This window comes from Mizuhopecten yessoensis, unplaced genomic scaffold, assembly GCF_002113885.1.
Source record: "Mizuhopecten yessoensis strain PY_sf001 unplaced genomic scaffold, ASM211388v2 scaffold8937, whole genome shotgun sequence".
NCBI classification, from domain to species: Eukaryota; Metazoa; Mollusca; class Bivalvia; order Pectinida; family Pectinidae; genus Mizuhopecten; species Mizuhopecten yessoensis.
In genome coordinates this window covers 754947-777624 of record NW_018407797.1, presented here as the reverse complement: position 1 = coordinate 777624, position 22678 = coordinate 754947, and the positions used below count along the sequence as shown (strand labels likewise).

Here is a 22678-nt window from a genome sequence, read left to right as displayed (position 1 = left end):
GGACAAATATACCACAACGTCAACAAAAAGGGACAAAATTTAACACTGTGTCAACAAAAAAGGACAAAATATAACACAGCGTCAAAAAAAGGACAAAATATAACACTGCGTCAAAACAAAAGGACAAAATTTAACACTGCGCCAATACAAAAGGACAAAATATACCACAACGTCAAAACAAAAGGACAAAATATACCGCAACGTCAATACAAAAGGACAAAATATAACACTGCATTAATACAAAAGGACAAAATATAGCACTGCATCAATACAAAAGGACAAAATATAGCACTGTGTCAACAGAAAAGGACAAAATATAACACAGCGTCAAAAAAAGGACAAAATATAACACTGCGTCAAAATAAAAGGACAAATATACCACAACGTCAACAAAAAGGGACAAAATTTAACACTGTATCAACAAAAGAGGACAAAATATAACACAGCGTCATAACAAAAGGACAAAATATAACACTGCATCAACACAAAAAGACAAAATATAACACTGCGTCAGAACAAAATGACAAAATATAACACTGCGTCATAACAAAAGGACAAAATATACGTCCACGTCAAAACCAAAAAGAAAGACAAAATATACCATACCACAGCCCTATCACACATCGACAAGACATACAATTTGACCACAAGGACGAAATATAGCACTGCTTCAATACATCAGTGGAAACATACCATAGTGTCAACCTAACAAACAAGATGGATATACCACACACAAGGACCAGTACAAGTTTTTGTAAGCATCCTCAGGTTTTGACGTAGTTTACTTTTACAGCAGCGAAAATCGGCTTCCTCGAATATAAAGTAATTTACAGTAGTAGATAAAAAGAACTCAAAAATGAAAATTATAATTAATAAAAAAAAATATGCAACATACAAAATAGTCCTACTCCGGAAAACCATTCAACACTGTTAGAGGCGTTCACTCAAATTATACATATTTAAAACTACATGTAGTTTTAGGTTTTTTTAAGAATATGCAGCTGGATATATGATATCGAATTTTTTTTTTCAAAAGAATACAATAAAAAACACACCTGTATTCTCATATTGAACGATACAAATCTAAACATACATACAGCTTTTGGTTCCTGATTATGTTACTTCTTGCTAATAAATTGGTATTTTCAAGCATTTTATAAATCTTTTCTCGGATTTTTTAACACATATATACAGTTTAAAATATCAAGTACTGCGTTATGATACACTTCAAAATCTTATCCTGTCCGGCTGTGAGATTCTCTTGTGGTTTTGGACGAGTGTAGACCGACTCCCTCCTCTGGTACCTCCCCTGCAATAGTTGTGAGCGATGGGCAGCCCTGGCGGATTTAAATAACTAAGGGAGGGAACCAGTTTAGGACATACTCAAAGTGCAGAGTCAACTGTTTAGAATAACAACAGCTGCTTTACTTTCCGAGGGTCCAGTCTTTGTCCAAAGAATTTGGGTGTTTTTTTCAATTATAATTTTGGGGCGTACGGTGTAGTTTTTGGGAATTCTCTTTCATGGAAAGTTTCATCCTCGATATCCAGGAGTTACGCTCACTTTCGCTCTCTACACCCCGGTGAGCGTAACCCATGGACATCTGAAATCATCTAGCACCAATGTTTAACTATTTTTTTAGATAGTGGTTCGGTGAAAAGTTATCAGAAGTGATATAACCGAAAAAAGTGTTTTTACAATGACGCATTGTGCATTAAAAAAAACGAACACCCGCACAAAATGATTTATTTAGCATTTATTGTATAAGAAACATCTTTTCTTTTTAATTTCAACCCCAAAAACGGTTTAAACTATCTGAATTTTCTTACCAGATATTAAGTGATATTATCCAATATTGTCTAACTTAATCGCAATATCGCCGCTACTAGACGTCAAAAAACTCTAGACCAATGTGATACCATTCTGCAGTGCCGATCGGATTTTCACTAATAAATGAATGAACATTGACGTTTTTTAATTTTAATATAATTTTGACTAGGTTTTAACACCAGTAAACTCATTGTCCGAATTGTAATATTTCTGTTTTAAGGTCGGACGACGCAGGATCCCGAAAATCGTTTTGACCTAACCACAAGATAAAGATGTTTTTCTGTTTCCCCCCTTTGCTAGACCATAACGGACCATTTTCATTTCAAAGAGTTCTGTCATAGTAGTCGAAATCATTTTTGTCCAAACGAAGAGTTTATTAGAATTTGTCAGTATACAGACCATATAGAGTGTGTTTACTATGTACATCTCCTTGAAAATAAACACGAAGATTTGAACGCAAACAAACTTCTTAAGATACAAATCTATTTCACCAGTACACGCCAATACGATTTTTTTTTAAACAACATAAAGATAAAACAGAGAAAAAATGTCATCGGCCTGATCACAAACTCAATTTCAATAGTATGCAAATTTAGCTTCTCACTCAGTAAAATAGAAAAGGTGTTTCTTGAAAAATAACCAAGGACGCCATTCCAGCTGTCAACTTTTGACATTACTCGCTTACTATTATCCTCGGCATGAAAATAAACAAAGATTCCTAACACTGTACAAATATAAAGGGACACGAGATCAGAGTCAAAATGCGACATTCCGCCATCACAAGAGGTAATCACAAACAAAACTTGGCATTTGCAAGCGACTTAGAACATGAGATATGTCCCGAACAAAGTTAAACGCACATTGAACAAAGGGCAATAACTCTACACAAAGAGGCACCAGAGACCCGAATTTGATATGCGAAACTCGGCCAATACTTGCAGAATATTTACAAATTAAAAGTGACAGGGTATTGGGGATATACCTGGGTAATGTAACGGACGGACAGACGGAGAAAGGACGAACAATTAAACCCACTCAAGTGGGTACTGGTGAGAGGCTTAGAAGTGTCAAGCGTTTTACTGTAATGACTCGGGGAGAGCAGTAAAGTGAGGAATGGCTTCTAATTTCTATTTCATATTCCTTGACAATGAGTAATGCCAAGACATCAGACAACTAGAATGGACAACAGATTTGTGGTTTGGCACTTAATAGCACGCGTTTACTTGGTATTTATCATCTTCGCTAGCAAAGGGTTACGATCTGTTACGATCTACCTTAATAGATTAAGGCCTGCACTGGCTGTATAACAGGGAAATCAGATTGCATGATAAACTTAGAGTAGGTAGACTGGATCGTACCGAATTACGCTTAACCGTTGACTAACGAAGATGGGTACATCAATACATAGTTAGTAAGGTTAAATCGCCCTTTTTATAGCTATTCTGATTTGATCTGAAATTCAAAATTGTCAAATGTTTGTGGTTGGTGTGTTTTTATAGAATGCCGCCTGTCCAACGCTATCCCCCAGAAAGCTGAAGCTGTTGTATCCCAGCTTTGACATCAGCGGTATCAGTCTGGTTGTGTAGATGTCACGATTCACCTGTTGAAGGTATACACATTCTGGACCCATTTGTTCCACGTCACATTTGACCTTGAGTTCAAACATACCCAAAGGTGTTGTCGTCTCTATTGTGCTGCAGTCCACGTTCAAGAAGGTCACGCGCTTGTTGTTGGCATCCCATACCGGCCATGTTTTAGGGAAAACTGCAAGACGAAATCAAACAAATCATATGAACCGGAAGTGGTCCGTTGTAATAAGCAAAGCTCAAAATGCACAATCGGGAACCGTCAGCACTTTCCGTATTTTCTTGTTTACGGAAAATGCCGACGGTTCCCGATTGCAAAATGTACTGTTTCGAAGTTTTGTAACAAATTAAAAATAATGAATCAAAAATAATGCTCGCTTCTTTCACGCCTGTACTAAATTATACAAGTTGTCCTAGCATATTAAAATCAACTTCTTCTGTATCGAAATAATAGTGAAAGTAAGCGAAAGGTTCAGCCAGTTGAACCGATTGAGTCAGATGATGAATACAAACTTACCTTCTGTTGTACGAGATGCTGTGTCAGGGGAGGTAAATCTATCAGCACGGATCCTCTCAAAATCTGGAGCAGTCCGAGTCTGAAATAATATAGAAAATAAATCAACTATTTAGTAAAAGTTATTCTTCCCTGGTTATTACTTCGAATACTTCCTTACTTCTCTGAGTGTCATGCACACCTGACCGAGAGAGAATGTCGTGGAAGTATTTACAGCACTGACGTTTCATGTGAAGGTATTTTAACTTTCTGTAACACATCTCCCCTTTACCACTGGTTCCCATTATCCATTGAACTGCTCTCAACGCTTACAAACCCACAACATCGATTGTAGCCGGATTATAATCGCCCTACGGTATACACAAAGACATGGGTTTGTGAAGTAAATTTAACAAATCAACGGAACAAAAATCAATTCAAATTTCAATTCATTGCTGTGGAGAAAAACCGATCTATCTTTAAAGTAGGGTTAAAGGTTATACAAATTCAAACTGTGGGAAGTATTCACAGACGCTTTTTACAGGCCTGGGTTTTGAACAAGGACGCTGACACCTGCTAGTGTAAGCCTCCTGTAACATTCGCTACCCGAACCGCATGTACAGTCGATGGCCTGTGCGATATTTATAAATAATTCAAAAAAATTATGGAAGAATGTAGACAAATCTGTTGGTACAATGTTGTCTTGAAGAACACAAATCTTCAGGAATTCTATTTAATATTAAAGATTCTATATACATGTAATAATAAACCCGATAGCTAACTGACTGGGTAAAATATTCGCCTTTTCATAATTATTCGTTTTCATGATTTACTCAATATCACATTTGTGTAATACGTACATGTTAAATGGGGTGTATAGCTCTCATAATAAAGGAATAGGTAAGCATTAATCAGCACAGAAACTGGAACATTTCATTCCAATTAATTTCAGATTTTTTTTCTATTCAAGAATGAAAGTGAGCACTTCAGTGCTTTTATGAGCAGCATATAATTGACTTCCCATTGTTTCATAAAACAACACCTGGCTATTGTTGATAGATATGTTGGCACTCAGAGAACAACCCGTTACATGTCACGCGCGATAGACATACGGTCATAATGTAATAAACGCAGTTACTCAAGAGTAATCTTGCGCAGACGACATGTATACAGCTGCAAACAAATGTATTGACTCAATGTTTACCATGACACAAAATCTTGCACGTACCGACTGATACCCGAGTTTATTAGCGTGTGTTTTGTGTAACCGCATTTAAAGGGGCATCACGTGAAGTATCTTTATTTTTTGTCTTTTTTTCAAATACTACATAAACATATCAAGTGAGACTCCTTATGGAAAATAACGATCGGATGTGGCTGAAATAGATTCATAAAAAATGTTCAGGGATTTCACTCTACTAGCGCATGCGCACAGCACACCATTTCTTTGTAAACAAAATGGCTGGCCGTGTGAAGTTATAAGTGAAAGAAAAGTGTTGTACCGTGTCAGCTACGAAACGAAAAGTTGACAAATGGTCAAAAGATATCGCAAGGAGTACGTTACGGAATCATTATTGCAGGTTGGCAGTTTTCAAAGGAGAAAATAACTGCCGTAGCAGTTGGTACGGTGCATGTATTCTTCCGGATAGCCGGTTAAGCTGAAATGGAATCGACAGAAATGCTAGCGCTGTTTATGTTATGAATAAATATCTAAACTATTAAGCTCGCTAGTATCTTTGTCTGAGTTTGAACACAGATGAACTTAGCTTAATATGTTAATGGGCATGTATTGGAGAGAGTTTACTTTGTGTTTCTATAGTGGTTTATGCGAAAGGAAGGGATAAGTGACTGGTTAGTTTGTTTTTTCAATGAGGCCCTCCAAGGGATAACTGTTGTGATGGCCCACGGCGTATTTTCTGGGTCACCGTGATACGTGTTATCGAAGTCCGTGGATTTACATGGTACATAATTTATAATATTACCGGGTTCAATAAAATGGTATGATTTAATTATATTGCTGAATTAAACGATTATTTTTGTTTTCATATGCAAGATTTAAATTAGTACTGATATGAATACCCGGCCTCCTCTGCCCCGGCAACATATAAAAAAAACTCAGAAAGGTTTGACCCTTGGTGTAGGGAAGGTGTTTAGCCCCGCACCATCTGTACCGGCCACATTCCGGTACTAAATTCAATGTATATTTAAATATATCTACTTTATGTTTATGCCCATTATCATTGTTGACATTTAATTGTAAATGTATGACGGGAGAAGGCTGTGATAAATTATAAAAACTTGTGCCCCATCCCTTGTTTAATTTATTGGCAACACATTTATGTTAAAAGCTAAATAAATTTAAATTCTGAATATTGGCAAGTGTGCAATTAACTTCTAATGATGAATAATTACTGTTCAATAAGTTTGAATACGGACTTAGAAATCATATAACTTGGTTTCATAGTGCGGTAAGAAGTTGCAGTTGCCTAACGGCCCCTCTCTGGGGGCCCCTTTGGAAACCGTCTCATCTCGCTCGCACGACTTGTGTTTACTGCCTAGCCAGGTGACGTTATAGGCGCTAATTTTAGCAGGGCTTTCCCGAACAATTCAAGTGGTCAAACTGGACATTTGGAACGGACTATGAATATGGGGATAGCGTGGTAACATAAGTGGAAGTGCATACAATACATACATTCATTAAAAAAAACGCCTTTTCACGTGATGTCCCTTTAAAGGTAAACAGAATAGTCAAACATTTTTAGATGTTAAACGGCACGTTCTCGTCCTCGACTTACTAATGTAGCCCATTAAATCACGATCTATTCTAAATCACGATCTATTTAGAGTAATACTAAGCGACAGCCCACCATGGATATCTAAATAAAAATGCATACCACTACTTCCCATAGTGTCACCTTTATGTAGATTGGACAAATACTATTTTTCTATACTAAAATCAATTTAGTATACCAATTAACTTTGACCTTTTACTCAAAACGAAAATCTATCGGTAGAATCAAACACTACAGAGAATCTTTAGATATGTACAAAACTTCATGAGGTCCAGTAGTAGTTTTTGAAATGTTTTATAATATTGAAATTAATATTCAACATTTTTGTGCCTGGCAATGTCATTTCCGTGATTTTATTATTGTATTCAAGGATAAGGTGTGGATAGGGCATAGTCCTCTGCACACAAAATTAGCAATAAATGTGTTTTAAGTTGGGCCAAATAAACCCGAATATAAATATGGCTTCATTTTTTAAAAACACAAGTCATATGGCGTTTACAGACGGGCACAGTCGTGGTGTAAACATGTATGTACAAGGTACCACTATGTCGATCTGTGGTAACATTACAACTGAACGTTGGTTTGGTTTGGTTTAGTATAACATACGTCCTATCAACATCTATGGTCATTTAAGGACGGCCTCCCCTGTATGCAAGATGCATGCGTTTAGTGTATGCGTGTGTGTTTTGGGAGGCTGCGATATGTTCGTGTTTGTCTCCTTGTGATAGCGCGGAACTGATGCCGACTTTATAGTGCTACCTCACTGAAATATACTGCGAAAGACCTCCCAGCAGGACACCCCTACCGGTCACATTATACTGACAACGGGCGAACCAGTCATCCCACTCCTAAATTGCTGAGCGTTAAGTAGGAGTAGAAACTACCATTTTAACAGACTCTGGTATATCTCGGTCAGGGGACAGAACCCAAAGCCTTCCTCACAGGGCCTCAACTAAAGGCCAAAAGTGAGGCATTGTCAAGGTAGACATGAGCAAGAAGAAAGTTGTTCAGAAAGAAGAGAAAAGATAAGGTCCCAAATTTAGTCGCCTCTTACGATCATGCAATTGGGACAGCAGGTACAATTATTACGCCCTACCTGCAGGGACGACAACTGAACATATATAATAGATAAGATACCACACCACTACAGTGTTAATAGTGAGAGACACTAAACATCTTATATTTCTCTCTGTTAAAATGTTAAAAGTTCCATCTTGGGTTTAGAGAAAATCCAAGCAGTTTTTATAAGTCATTAGATACAGTGATAATCGCATCAGATAAAAACGTTTATCTGAAGTATCTATTGACAGGTAAAACGTCAGTCTGACTTAAAAACTAGTAACAGGTAAAACGTCAGTCTGACGTAGTAACTAGTGACAGGTAAAACGTTAATCTGACGTAGTAACTAGTGACAGGTAAAACATTAATCTGACGTAGTAACTATTGACAGGTAAAACGACAGTCTGACGTAGTGAATATTGACAGGTAAAACGTTAATCTGACGTAGTAACTATTGACAGGTAAAACGTCAGTCTGACGTAGTGACTATTGACAGGTAAAACGTTAATCTGACGTAGTAACTATTGACAGGTAAAACGTTAATCTGACATAGTAACTAGTGACAGGTAAAAGTTTATCCAACGTAATAACTAGTGACAGGTAAAACGTCAGTCTGACTTAAAAACTAGTAACAGGTAAAACGTCAGTCTGACGTAGTAACTAGTGACAGGTAAAACGTTACTCTGACGTAGTAACTATTGACAGGTAAAACGTTAATCTGACATAGTAACTAGTGACAGGTAAAAGTTTATCCAACGTAATAACTAGTGACAGGTAAAACGTCAGTCTGACGTAGTAACTAGTGACAGGTAAAACGTTAGTCTGACGTAATAACTAGTGACAGGTAAAACGTCAATCTGACGTAGTAACTAGTGATAGGTAAAACGTTTATCTAACGTAATAACTAGTGACAGGTAAAACGTTAGTCTGACGTAGTAACTAGTGAGAGGTAAAACGTTAATCTAACGAAACAACTAGTGACAGGTAAAACGTTAGTCTGACGTAGTAACTAGAGACAGGTAAAACGTTAGTCTGACATAGTAATCAGTGATAGGTAAAACGTTAGTCTGACGTAGTTACCACTGACAGGTAAAAAGTTATTCTGACGTAGTAACCAGTGACAGGTAAAACGTTGGTCTGACGTAGTAACTAGTGACAGGTCAAACGTTAGTCTGACGTAATAACTAGTGACAGGTAAAACGTTAGTATCACGTAGTAACTATACTGGGGAAACGTTAGTCTGACGTAGTAAATAGTGACAGGTAAAACGCTAGTCAGACGTTGTAACTATTGACAGGTGAAACGTTATTGTAACGTAGTAACTAGTGACAGGTAAAACGTTAGTCTGACGTAGTAACTAGAGACAGGTAAAACGTTAGTCTGACATAGTAATCAGTGATAGGTAAAACCACAGTCTGACGTAGTTACCACTGACAGGTAAAAAGTTATGCTGACGTAGTAACCAGTGACAGGTAAAACGTGAGTCTGACGTAGTACCTATTGACAGGTATAACGTTAGTCTGTCGTAATAAGTAGTGACAGGTAAAACGTTAGTCTGACGTAGTAACTAGTGACAGGTCAAACGTTAATCTGACGTAATAACTAGTGACAGGTAAAACGTTAGTCTCACGTAGTAACTATACAGGTGAAACGTTAGTCTGACGTAGTAAGTAGTGACAGGTGAAACGTTAGTCTGACGTAGTAACTAGTTACAGGTAAAACGCTAATCTGACGTTGTAACTATTGACAGGTAAAACGTTAGTGTGACGTAGTAACTAGTGACAGGTAAAACGTTAGTCTGACGTAGTTACTAGTGACAGGTTAAACGTTAATCTGACGTAATAACAAGTGACAGGTAAAACGTTAGTCTGACGTAGTAACTATACAGGTGAAACGTTAGTCTGACGTAGTAAGTATTGACAGGTGAAACGTTAGTGTGACGTAGTAACTAGTGACAGGTAAAACGTTAGTCTGACGTAGTAACCAGTGACAGGTAAAACGTGAGTCTGACGTAGTAACCAGTGACAGGTAAAACGTGAGTCTGACGTAGTAACTAGTGACAGGTAAAACGTTAGTCTGACGTAATAAGTAGTGACAGGTAAAACGTTAGTCTGACGTAGTAACTAGTGACAGGTAAAACGTTAGTCTGACGTAATAAGTAGTGACAGGTAAAACGTTAGTCTGACGTAGTAACTAGCGACAGGTCAAACGTTAATCTGACGTAATAACTAGTGACAGGTAAAACGTTAGTCTCACGTAGTAACTAGTGACAGGTTAAACGTTAATCTGACGTAATAACTAGTGACAGGTAAAACGTTAGTCTGACGGAGTTACTAGTGACAGGTTAAACGTTAATCTGACGTAATAACTAGTGACAGGTAAAACGTTAGTCTCACGTAGTAACTAGTGACAGGTTAAACGTTAATCTGACGTAGTAAGCAGTGACAGGTGAAACGTTAGTCTGACGTAGTAACTAGTGACAGATTAAACGTTAATCTGACGTAGTAAGAAGTGACAGGTGAAACGTTATTTTGACGTAGTAACTAGTGACGGGTAAAACGCTAGTCTGACGTTGTAACTATTGACAGGTAAAACGTTAATCTGACGTAGTAACCAGTGACAGTTAAAACGTGAGTCTGACGTAGTAATCAGTGACAGGTAAAACGTGAGTCTGACGTAGTAACCAGTGACTCAAACGTTAGTCTGACGTAGTTTAGTTTAGTTTATTGGCCTTTAGCCTTTCGGCTAATCAGCATAAACATTACAATACATTTTACAAAATGTAGTGATTGATACACAGCAATACAGACATGTTCTGGAGGATGGACAATATATGTAATTTTTCATTTAATCTCAGTTGTGAAGCAGAAATTAGAAATTTGGAAAGATTATTCAATTTCTTCTTATTTCTAACAGAAAGTAAGTTAATTAATTTAAACATAGACGGTCTAATTATCTGTCAATGTATTGTGTTCTTGCATCGTTGTAAAATGGACAAACAAGAATAAAATGCAATCCGTCCTCTATATCGTCTAAATTACACTTTAAACATAGTCTTACATTACGAGTTTTTCTCTCATATCTGCCAGTTTCTATACGAAGGTCGTGTGAAGATTATCTAAATTTCGCAATGGTTAAAATAGTTACTAGTGACAGGTAAAACGCAAGTCTCACGTAATTCCTAGTAACAGGTAAAACTATGACAGGTATAAGTAGTGACAGGCATTTTGATAGTCCGACATTGTTACTCGTAACAGCTACATTTGTATAAGACGTACTAGAGGTTGTCTGATGTTCATACACGTACGTAGCTTTGTGTATAAACATTACTCACCTTGCCCCCGTTTTCCGGATTCACGACCTTCAGCCTCTGTTTACAACTGGTTGAAGATAAAGCTCGGACGAAATGGTGGACGACCCGTCGAGCAGAATTCGATGACGCCAACATTTTGTTGTCGGGGGAAAAACTGCTACCCTCCAACAGGGGACCTGAATAGTGCTGTGTCCGGGATCACGCTTCTCCCCGGCGGTTTTGTTGTTGTACACCTAATCCAGCACACATGTACCAGGCTATTTATAGCACACTATATATGTAGCCGTAAGCTAGGAGATATTATACTCGTTATGCTAGAGCATTAGATATTATCAATCAAGTTTGATAAAATTCAAGAGTGCGGTTCTAATGGCATTGTGTATTTTTTGTTTAATCAGAAATATAGTTTCTGCTGATATAAATATAGCGTCACGTACATCAGAATTGGCCGCTTATTAATTGGCACATGTCAGCGTATGGTATTTTTGTTAAGGGTTCATTCTAAATACAATACAAAGCTAACAATGTTAAATGAATGAAAAAAAATGTATTTCACATGAAGAATTTTGCTTTTATAGCAGGCGAGGTGGCTCAAGAGGAATGTTTTTCATGAAATCAGGTAAATCCTAAAATTAGCTTATACCAAAAGTATATAATTGACCTCGCATTGTTTCGTTAAAGGGCTGGCCTGTTGTTTAAGAATATGTTGGCACTCGATCGGGGAACACATTATAGTGTTTTTATGGGTGCAGACTTGTTAGCTTTATATAGTCAAGTCAAGTCAATTTTGTTTATTATAGTGTCATATATCACAATTACATCGTACAATATATTTTCATTCTGGACAGCTCTTATACCGAATCCAGCACACATACACACGTACAACACACACGGAGACACGTTCTTTAAGGTTCAACAAGCCTGGTAATTTGAAAGTCCTTTTAAACAGTAATATAATCATTTGCAAATATATAGATCATCATATATCAGTAGATTCGTTGGAATATGTAGTTTCCAATTAAGGTAGTTAATTCTGTAAACAGTGGTGTTGAAAATGTATGTTGTATCTTAAAATTGCAATTTTTGTAACATGTGCCCTATTCTCCATTTAACTTGTATGTGGAAAAATTAGTACCAATATTATCCCTAACATGCATATGAAGGTCCCCCCGTATTAAAACATGACAAATTGGTACTATTCATGTACAATACAGCCATTTATGTCATAGTGACTGAGTTTACAGAAAGATAAAAATAGCCGTAACTACTTTTTCAAATATCTGGAGGCCTAACGTGGCCAAACTACCAATTCTAAAGTATATAATCACACATGAACAAAAACACAATTAAATTTAATTATGAGTTCTGGTTCTCATTCCCCTGTACCAAACTAAATCATTTTGTTCACTTTTATTCTGTATTTAGCCTATTAATACCCATTTTGCTGTAATAATGTTATACCATATTTTGTATACTCATGCTATTCTCATTGTCAATCAATACGCAACGCGTACCTTTTCAAATGCTATTTAGATATTTACGCTTATGTATTTAATGATCCCTACCTCTACAATGGAATGATGACTGCATCAAAGCTATGGTCTTGTTCAATTGGTAGTTCAGAAATTGGTGTTCAATGCACAGTGTTCAAATTTCCAATGTCTCGTCTCCTTCGATTCCTGTATGATGCCTCTTCTCCTTACTACAATCACCTAAACCATACACACGTACATTCTTATACATTTGGTCAATATTCACCAGCATAAAAATCAAATTTAATTCCCTTTGTACATTTATATTTTAGAATGAAAGTATTAAAAATACCCTGGTGTGAACTTAGAAAATATTCGGCAATAACTAGCAATTCTTTTACAGGCTGCAGTTTTCAAAACTTTGCAAAAGTAACATAGTAACACTGTTTTCAAAAGGGTTGTCATTTGCCAACATATTCAAATATTACAGGTCAAAACCATAATTCATATATTCAAACACAAACATTACTAAGAAACACTGAACGACTTGAAGTATGATTCAAAGGTACTGGGATAGCAAGCAACTTCATTCAAAGACACTGATGGGTAATTGGCATCATTTACTGCCACTGGAGGGAAACAGACATCATTTACTACCACTGGAGGGCAACAGACATCATTTACTACCACTGGAGGGCAACAGACATTATTTACTGCCACTGGAGGGCAACACACATGATTTACTACCACTGGAGGACAACAGACATCATTTACTGCCACTGGAGGACAACAGACATCATTTACTGCCACTGGAGGGCAACAGACATCATTTACTGCCACTGGAGGGCAACAGACATCATTTACTGCCACTGGAGGGCAACAGACATCATTTACTGCCACTGGAGGGCAACAGACATCATTTACTGCCACTGGAGGGCAACAGACATCATTTACTGCCACTGGAGGGCAACAGACATCATTTACTGCCACTGGAGGGCAACAGACATCATTTACTGCCACTGGAGGGCAACAGACATCATTTACTGCCACTGGAGGGCAACAGACATCATTTACTGCCACTGGAGGGCAACAGACATCATTTACTGCCACTGGAGGGCAACAGACATCATTTACTGCCACTGGAGGCTAACACACATCATCTACTGGCACTGGAGGGCATTACTCAACATTTCGTGGCACTGTAGGGCAAAGCAGTTAATAATTATTTTCACAATAAAAATACAAAATAATTCTCTTTCTTCATTCATGTGGTTAGCATGAAGTTATTAAAAAAACCTTGTGTGAAGTTACAAAATATTAGGCAATAACTAGCAATTCTTTTAGGAGCTGTAGTTTTCAAAACATTGTACACAATTTGGGCAACAGTAAGTAAGTAACAATGTTTTATAAAGGGGTGGTATCTAAATAATATCTAAATAATAGGTGCAATTTACTATGCCAACATATTGAAATATTACACGTCAAAACCATAATTAACATATTTAAACACAAACATTACCTACAAACACTAAAGGGTTACAAGTATGATTCAATGGTACTGGTTGGCAACCAACTTCATTCACAGACACTTATGGGTTATGGGTGTCATTTACTGGCACTGGAGGTCAACACACATCATTAAGCAGCACTGGAGGTCAACACACATCCTTTAGCAGCACTGGAGGGCAACATACATCATTTACTGGCACTGGAGGGCAACACACATAATTTAGCAACACTGGAGGGCAATAGACATCATTTACTGGTACTGGAGGTCAACACACATCATTTAGCAGCACTGGAGGTCAACACACATCATTTACTGGCACTGGAGGGCAACACACATCATTTAGTGGCACTGGAGGGCAAGAGACATCATTTACTGGCACTGGATGGCAAGAGACATCATTTAGTGGCACTGGACAGCAACAATCAATATTCGCAAGCACTGATGGGTAATGGGTGTCAGTCAAGAGGCATCATTCAAAAGAACTGCAACACACCCACCATCATTCACAGGCATGGACGGCTACAGGCATCATTCAGAGGCACTGAAAGGGAACCAACATCTTCATTTTAATGTTTAGCAATTATTCATAAAAACAATGTACTGATTCTATTAATAACCACAACTTCAATTGTTTATAATAAGGTTTCAAACTCTTATACAAATGTATAATGTGTTCTGTTCACTTACATGTATTTGTAACAACAATTTGTCAACACTGAATTTTCAAATTTTACAACTATTTTAATGGAACTTGAAATACATATGCATCCCCAACAAATGGTGTGCATACTATTTATTGTAATCACATCTAATTTACATCTCATATTCAAAAGCACATTCTTAGTACTAGTAATTACGGACAATGCCTTTTAAGTGTAAAATTCCGTCTTTGCGTATTGCAGAGTTATCTTCTCTTGGGAGCAGGGATTGATTGTTACGTCATTGGTTTGTGTGAGAAAATTACGTCGTTTTCTCCAAAATTGATGACGTTACTCTCACAAACAAGTGACGTAACAATCAATACCTGCGCCCAAGAGAAGATAACTCTGCAATGCGCAAAGACGGAATACATACTTTATCTTACCTGTAATCTATAAATCAATAAACTTGACAAGGCCAGCTCCGTAATCCTCTACCAAATGATTCACTTCATATGTAGCATCCTCATCCTCATAGATGTTCACATAGACAGCACCCAAGGCTCCATCTCGTCCCTGTATACAGATATACTGACAAGTAACAAGTAAAGTTCGCTTAACTGGATAATGCCATGTTTGCTGCCATACATATTGAATAGATGTGAGCAAGTACCAATGGTATTACATTCATAATAATCATTGTTAATTCCAAATTACACACATAACTTACGATATATTATGACACTTTTTTAATAGAATTCATATGAGAAATGCTACCCTAAGAATAGGCCTCCACATAGTTTGTATTATAAGTAAATAGTTTTCAACCAATTCTGTCCTAGATTAATGTTTGAATAACACACCTGATTCAGCGACAGAACGTTGCCACTGTACCAGCTGTTGGTGCCCTTCTGTTCGTCAAACCACTGATGGGATATGGTTCGGCCCACAAATTTGGTAATGCGAGTTCTATATCAGCAATGGAAAAATACACAATAAACATTTATTTACTGTAAATTTTGAAATAATGTACACATCTGAAATCTATTTTCAACTATGTAATGATTTAAATGTGAGCATTAACATGGTTATTTTCAAACTTTTTACTGCAACAGATTAGATTTTTTGGGGATTGAATATTTCCCATATATTTCAATCACTTCAAGCAACTAACTGTCTGACAAAAACGTTGCTCACCATCCTGAAATAGTGTGTTTAGTTGATTATTAACTTCCCCAATATATACTTTTAATATACTTCCTCCATATGTACTTTTGATAAATATATTAATAGCCAACTACACAGAAAGCAAATGTATATGGTACATCAATTTCACCTTGAACATCTGGTTCTTGGAACAACAACAGTTGAAGACCCAGGCACCTCCGTCACATGCGCAACAGCTTGGTGTTCACGTGTACCGGTTTTCTTGTGAGGTACTGTATCTGCTTCTGCTTTCTTTGTTCCAGTATTGAACTGCAAATAGTACATATATCACATTGATGTGTACGGTAAGGAAGGTTTGCACAAGTGACGTTCAATACAACCATTTTGCCATAATACAAAGAGTATTGTCTCAAATTTCACATGTATGTTTTAGGTGAATTCATTGTTCCATAATTCCATCTGAAGTACTTCATTGAATGAGATATTCAGGAATACTATTAACATCATCTCTTAACATTTATTAGTTATATTGTAGTGTATGTGATATAAGGTGAGAAAGTATGTTCAATTCATCATGAACATGAAATTGTCACAAACACATTTTATGTCATCAGAGGTTACAATCAGCTTGCCATGAAGAAATAATACTGTATTTTGTATTTGAATATAATTTCACACACTTACCTAGGAATCATTGAATTTTATAAGAAACATGTTGCAATAATAAACAGTTTCTTGTAAATAAACACCATTACAAAATTAATGTAATGTACAGCCTGTACCATACACATGTACATGTACACCTACCCATACACCTGGTTCACGGATTCCCGGATTTTTTCCATGCCGGGGAGCAGCCAACTCCAGCAGAAGAGCTTTGGTGTAAAAGGCATTTAACTTCGGAACCATGGTTTGGGACCAGAAACTCCTGTCTTTCAACATGAAAATCATATGGGTTCTCTGTGCGAACTATGAAGTCACACCATGGCAGGTTGGGGATGTTTAGGAGACCTTGGCACTGGTAGAAGTAGTTGTCTTTTTTTTAACGTCACATTCCCTTTTACAAGTTCAAAACAGAAATTGTTTATCATATAAACGATTTTTGACTTCAATGAGGCCAACCTTGCCATGCTCCTTGTAGACAACTCCATCAGGACTACATGCCAGAAACTGGTGTGTGGGGTGTATCACTAGTCCTGAAGGATTTAAGGTGAGCATTTCCTTTGCTTTCAGTTGCAGATACTCTGTCTTTGCTACATCCTCATTACACAGGCCAATATTGGTAGATCTTGTTCCCCTGAACTTCGAGTAAAGCAACTGTCGTATAAGAGGGTCAACTTTCAGAGTGGTTTTTCTTTTAATAATCTGGCCAAAATGGGTTGATGTCAGTCACTTTTTCCTCTCCTCTTTCCATATCATTGACTTTGACTGCCCTTTTGTGGATACTTTAATGGTGTCTATTTCCTTCAAACTGATTTGCTGCCTCTCCATATAGCTCGTCTTCTGTTGCTCCAGGTCTTCAGCTGAAATGTCCATGTCGATGTCTCGGGCCTCTTCCCCATATTCTAATCTTGCTTTTTTGGTACTATTCACCTTTTCAATGGTACGCTTTCTTTTCAAACGCCTCATGTAGCTGTGTGGCTGTGCCTTAGCTCTTTTGCATGTCCGTAGGTTAGTAGCCCGTCTTTTGAAGTGTCGAGAGAATAGCCTGCCAGGGCGAGTACTGGTGCACTCCTGCCAAGTAAGAGTGACCATTCTGGGCCGATGTTTAGCCGTAATGCCCCTGCATAGCACCGAGTATGCCATGACCAGCGATTACAATGGTTGAACACTTTTCCATCATCATACCTTGTACGGATGTGCATCCAGCACTCGGCAAGGTTGGTTGTAAAGTTGCCAATCAGGCGGTCACTTTTATCGGCCACTCTGTTAAGGAGCGTGGGTACTTTCTGCCGCAGGTCCGTGCACTGATCCAGGTCTTTAGTGTTTAAATTGGAGTTGCAACGAGACTGCTCTTGTTCTTGTAAGGATGCACCATCCGCCCACAGGCTGGCCTGCTCACCCATCACACTCTGAGCATTTTCCCCCTCATGGTCAGTTTCGTCTACAGAGTTCCTGGTAATATTTACTTTAGCCTTGCAGAAGTCAGCACTACAATTGCTATGTTCCCCATAAATATGGTGCACGGAATTCCGTATGTCGTGTGCAAGTTTTTTGACTGCTTTCTTCTTGTCGGAGACAGATGACCTCATCCGAATGGCACATCTTACTGCTGTTACTAGCCGGATTCTGGTTTGATTTGCTAGTTTGCCACGACCTTTAGAATGAGGATTTGCATCGACAAGCTTCTCCAGGTTGTTTCGCAGGCACTTACACGCATGATTTGCACACTCCATCTTCGTTACGCTGCAACCCTAAACTGGAACTTTTTCACGGATATTGGCAAAAACAGATGAATCCCCATCGCCTATAAGTCGCATGTAACGCACACCATGATTTTAGATTTTAAGAAGCCCTCCACAATTATGTCCGCCTCCATTGCTTGACTGGACTTGTTCCAGTTTTTAAAGCAGTCATGAACCTGGGGTGTGCAACCCAAACTTTCTGCACGGGAACATAAACTGCAATGTTTGTTTCTTACACCATTGTGTAACAATTTGTTTGTCTGTGCCCCTATTATTATGGCAACACCTCCCATCGCGTTATAGCTGTGCTTGTGAGAGTGCTTCGACCAGCCTCCATCACATATAACAGTAATTGCTGGTACTCCTAAAATGTAAATTAATAAATTGAACAAGAGGCAAAAGGGCCTTAATGGCCTTAAAAGTCATCTTAGTTATTTTATAGGTAGTTAACATTGGTGAGATGTGAATTGGAAACTAAGACAAATGCATTAGTTGTCATGTGACCAATGTGTAGAAAACAAGAGATGCTAGAGGGATTGTGGTGCCCACCATCCTACCATTTTCATTAATTCTTTGTCAGTTTCATATTTTCTCTTCTTTTCTCTTATTTGTTTGATAGAGTCATGAAACCAGTAAATGCACCTTGAGTTAAAATTGGTGGTAAAGTTCATACTACTATTTATAAAACACAACCTTAAAATTGAGTAGTTGTATCACATATTTACTATTTCAGTAATTGATACCAAACAAATATAACAGATCATTGATATTTGAGAAAGATATGTAAAACTGGGAAATAGTGATAATATTCTTGAAATGTCAAAATCCAAGATTATTGCCTGTGCCCATCTTGTTTTCTTTCAATCATTCTCCAAATAATACATCCAAAATTATGGACCAAGAGGCCCCTTTATATGAACTTTGAGAAACATTTCTCCAGTCCTTTCTGAGAAATAGTAATAACATGAACTGTTAAAGGACGGAAGACGGATGTAAAACAGACCACGGAGAAAAGCAATTGCAATGTGCCACCATCTGATGGGCTAAACAGTTAACAAATTATGTTCGTCTTTGGCAAACCTTTGGGGTAGGTCAGGATCTTACTTTCCGATACAGTTTAATTTGAATTTGATCATATCATTTCAACCAGGTTTGACATATTTGTTGTAGCAAATGGATAAATTATATTATTAAACTATATTATAAATTATAGTCAAACATGTAGTTTTCCTACATAAACTGTAGTAAATTGTATCCCCCCTCAAACAACAATAGATGAAATTTGAAATATAGTTAAACACATTGATGTTTCCATTCATGAAGAGAGTTTGATTCAAATGACACCAAGTTCAGATTGAGTGGACAACGGTAATAAATTCTATGTAAAAGATGTGCATTGATTAGGTTACCTAACAAGCATCAGCTGTAGGGAATTTTCCTTTAGCTCAGCGGTAGAGCATCGGGCTAGAGAGCCAAGGGTTGCGCGTTCGAGCCCCCACAGACGGCACTATCTTTATCACTATTCCTCGTCCTACTACATGTATATCACACTTAAAAATTTGTATGAGAATCTGAGATGCAGCTGTACTAAAGAACATAGGGAAGTAGTATTCCTATATTGATGCATATAAATATTCCACTTTTCATCACTGCGTAATTGGTAACAAGGTGTCCATTTCTTTAGCCATAATATCTTTGGGTATCTTACCCTGATGGAAGTCACCTTTCCTTATTGCAATGGCCTTTTCTTCCTCGATGGCACTGTCAAGGTCTTTTTGTAAAATGTCTTTCCATGCCCACCAGCCATTTATTTCTCTCTCTATTTTCTGGTATGACTTTTGGCCTAGCCCTGGGGAGTCAACACATGCAAGAAGCTCATTTAAATGAGCATTTCCATTCCCAGTGGCAAGGGATCCCCAAACAGCTCGAACATTTATGTCAAAATGATTGCAGGAATTGCTGATATGGAGATTTGGGCTTGTGTTCAACGAAAACTGTCCCTCACACCCTTTACATTTCGCTGATAGTACTGATGCAAGTCTGTGAGAGGATACTTCTGCAGCAAGTTGGATTGGACCAACATTGTTGCTAGCTAGAATTCTTGCCTTAGTACATAGAGCTGCATGCATTGATATTTCCATTACATGAGCTCGAAGCATACCTAAATTGATCGGTATCCAGTTGGTAAATTAGTGCAATTGTCAAATAGTTGGGTTACTTTCATTTTCCTCTTCCTGCCAGTAACAGATGAAACATAGTGTTGAAATTGTTGTGCTGTGTTGTCAGATTTGCACCTCTTGTCACTACCCTTGCCCCTTAACGTTTTCCTTTTCCCAGTATGTACTCCAGAACCTAACCCAAATATCTTCTTTCGAACACCTTTTCTCGGCATCTTGCAATAAGATAGTCAAACACAGATATGTTTTGATTTCAATACAGATGATATATCCACATGTTATGCACCTTGGCTTCCATAGTAGACTGAGGTAACACTCGGAGTAAAATAACTTTTTAACTACAAATGTAATTTGTTAAAGTAGCTTTGTTATGCATTGATATACGTTTAAATACATGCAGGAATAAAATAAAGTAAAAATAGTTGATGTTTTAATACTTAGAAATGAACACGAAATCAACATGACATAGCTGTCAGTAACCTCTGTAAAAATGTATCAAACAATAGATATGAGCAATGATCACATTGCAAACCAATTACCTGAATGTTATAAACACATGATGGTTCAATGCCGCACCAGTGTTGTTTCGATCAATCTTCGGATCCCCCTCCACAGTTCATTAATCCCTCCTGTTGCAGACCGGTTGTGTTTACCGTCCAAACCGGAAGTCACGGGGCAAAGAATTTTGCACTAAAAACGAAACATGTATTTTGCATTAAGTAACGAAATCAATCATAATTTAGGTTGTAAGAGATATTTTTATGTGTTGATAAAAATTGAAATATGTTTGGTCGACATGTTTCTGGTAAACACAAAAATACATATCTCATTCATAACGGCGTAGGAATACGAAATAGTGCGGGAAGACAACGATTTTGTAAACAAATTTCACGCAATGACTGGTGAAATGAAAGTAAGCAGATAAAGAGAATAGCACACCCGATTGCCTATTTGGACATACAGTATACGCCTGGATATGCTAAGTATTGAAATCCGTGGAGAAGAAACGACATGGCCCTATGGTATTAATACAACACCATGTGAAATTTCGACACCAAGTAATAACTGTTATCCAACATGGCGGCCCCCACGAAACATGAGGGTACCCTTGATTGCACTTGCTATGTGCGGTTTATAAACTTGTGAGACCCAAATTAAGGCCCGTGTGACCTCGCTCTTGACATGTACTTTGATATTTGCTGTATAGTTTTTAATTTGGTGTTTCAAAGAAATAGATTGACATGTTAAAGTTTTTGCAAAGCAATACTTTGATTATATATTATGCTGTCGTCATATTATGGTTATCTAATGGTACCTTATAAAAAATGGCACCACTCTAATTGAAGTCCAACTAGAGATTTTTCGACATGTATATTTCGATTTCTTGCTAGGATGTGAAAACTATGAAAAGATTACTGAATCCATGGCACCCACATTTTGTGTTTGTGGGGGGCTTGTTGAACCTTAATGACCCATGTATTGGAGTGTATCGTAGAGGAGCGGAATTACTAGTCCAATTTTAATAGATTGTTTAATGACGTTAACATAGCTCAACCAATCAACCTCTATCGGTTTTTACGGTTTTCTCGGTGATAGTAATAGATGGATTTTCCAGGAGTGAAGGTTTGTGGTTATTTCAATTTTTTGCTACATTCAACACTGTGGTGTTTCACAAAAATCCTGAGATCAAAAGTCACAAAATTTTAGCAAAAATGGTTCACTAATGGACACATTTTACATATCAATACACGATGACCAAACTTCCTACTCCGGTTTTCTTTATGGAATATCCATAACAAAATCCAACATCGATACATGTATGTGCCAGGATGAAATACTTTATTCAACGCGTATAACCACATGCTTTGGTTTCGGCCACATGCATTGGTTTCGGCACAGAAGCGTATAAATATTGACGAAGGTAAGCATAAATACTTACATAAGTTTTTCAGCATGTTTGGTAACTAAATGTTGTGCACGGGTTGTGTGCTGTAATGATGCATGTTATGTATGATTTCTGTATTGTATCATTCAAGTTAAGTGTTGCTTTTGTGTAAAGAACACTTTTAAGCAGTATATATTTTGTCTATATCTAGACAGGAATGAAAACGTCACAATTGCGTCTTTCCCCTGATGTCCTGTCAACATAAATAAACAGTTCCCCTGATGTCCAGTCATCATAAATAAACATTTCCACTGATGAACTGTCAACATAAATGAACAGTTCCCCTGATGTCC

At 37.5% G+C, this 22678-nt stretch overlaps 2 protein-coding genes across 2 annotated transcripts; one reads left to right on the top strand and one right to left on the bottom strand.

Moving 5' to 3' along the window:
• Positions 1-1738: 1738 nt before the first annotated feature.
• LOC110456886 lies at positions 1739-11321 on the bottom strand. The gene is made up of 3 exons (XM_021507921.1): positions 11093-11321; positions 3932-4010; positions 1739-3592 (listed from the first exon to the last, which is right to left on the bottom strand). Exons 1-3 carry the CDS (start codon positions 11204-11206, stop codon positions 3297-3299), a joined length of 489 nt encoding a protein of 162 aa, XP_021363596.1. The 5' UTR covers positions 11207-11321; the 3' UTR covers positions 1739-3296.
• Positions 11322-13145: 1824 nt separating this feature from the next.
• LOC110456899 (histidine-rich glycoprotein-like) lies at positions 13146-13748 on the top strand. The gene has a single exon (XM_021507940.1). The coding sequence runs from the start codon at positions 13146-13148 to the stop codon at positions 13746-13748; it is 603 nt and encodes a 200-aa protein (XP_021363615.1).
• Positions 13749-22678: the final 8930 nt, after the last annotated feature.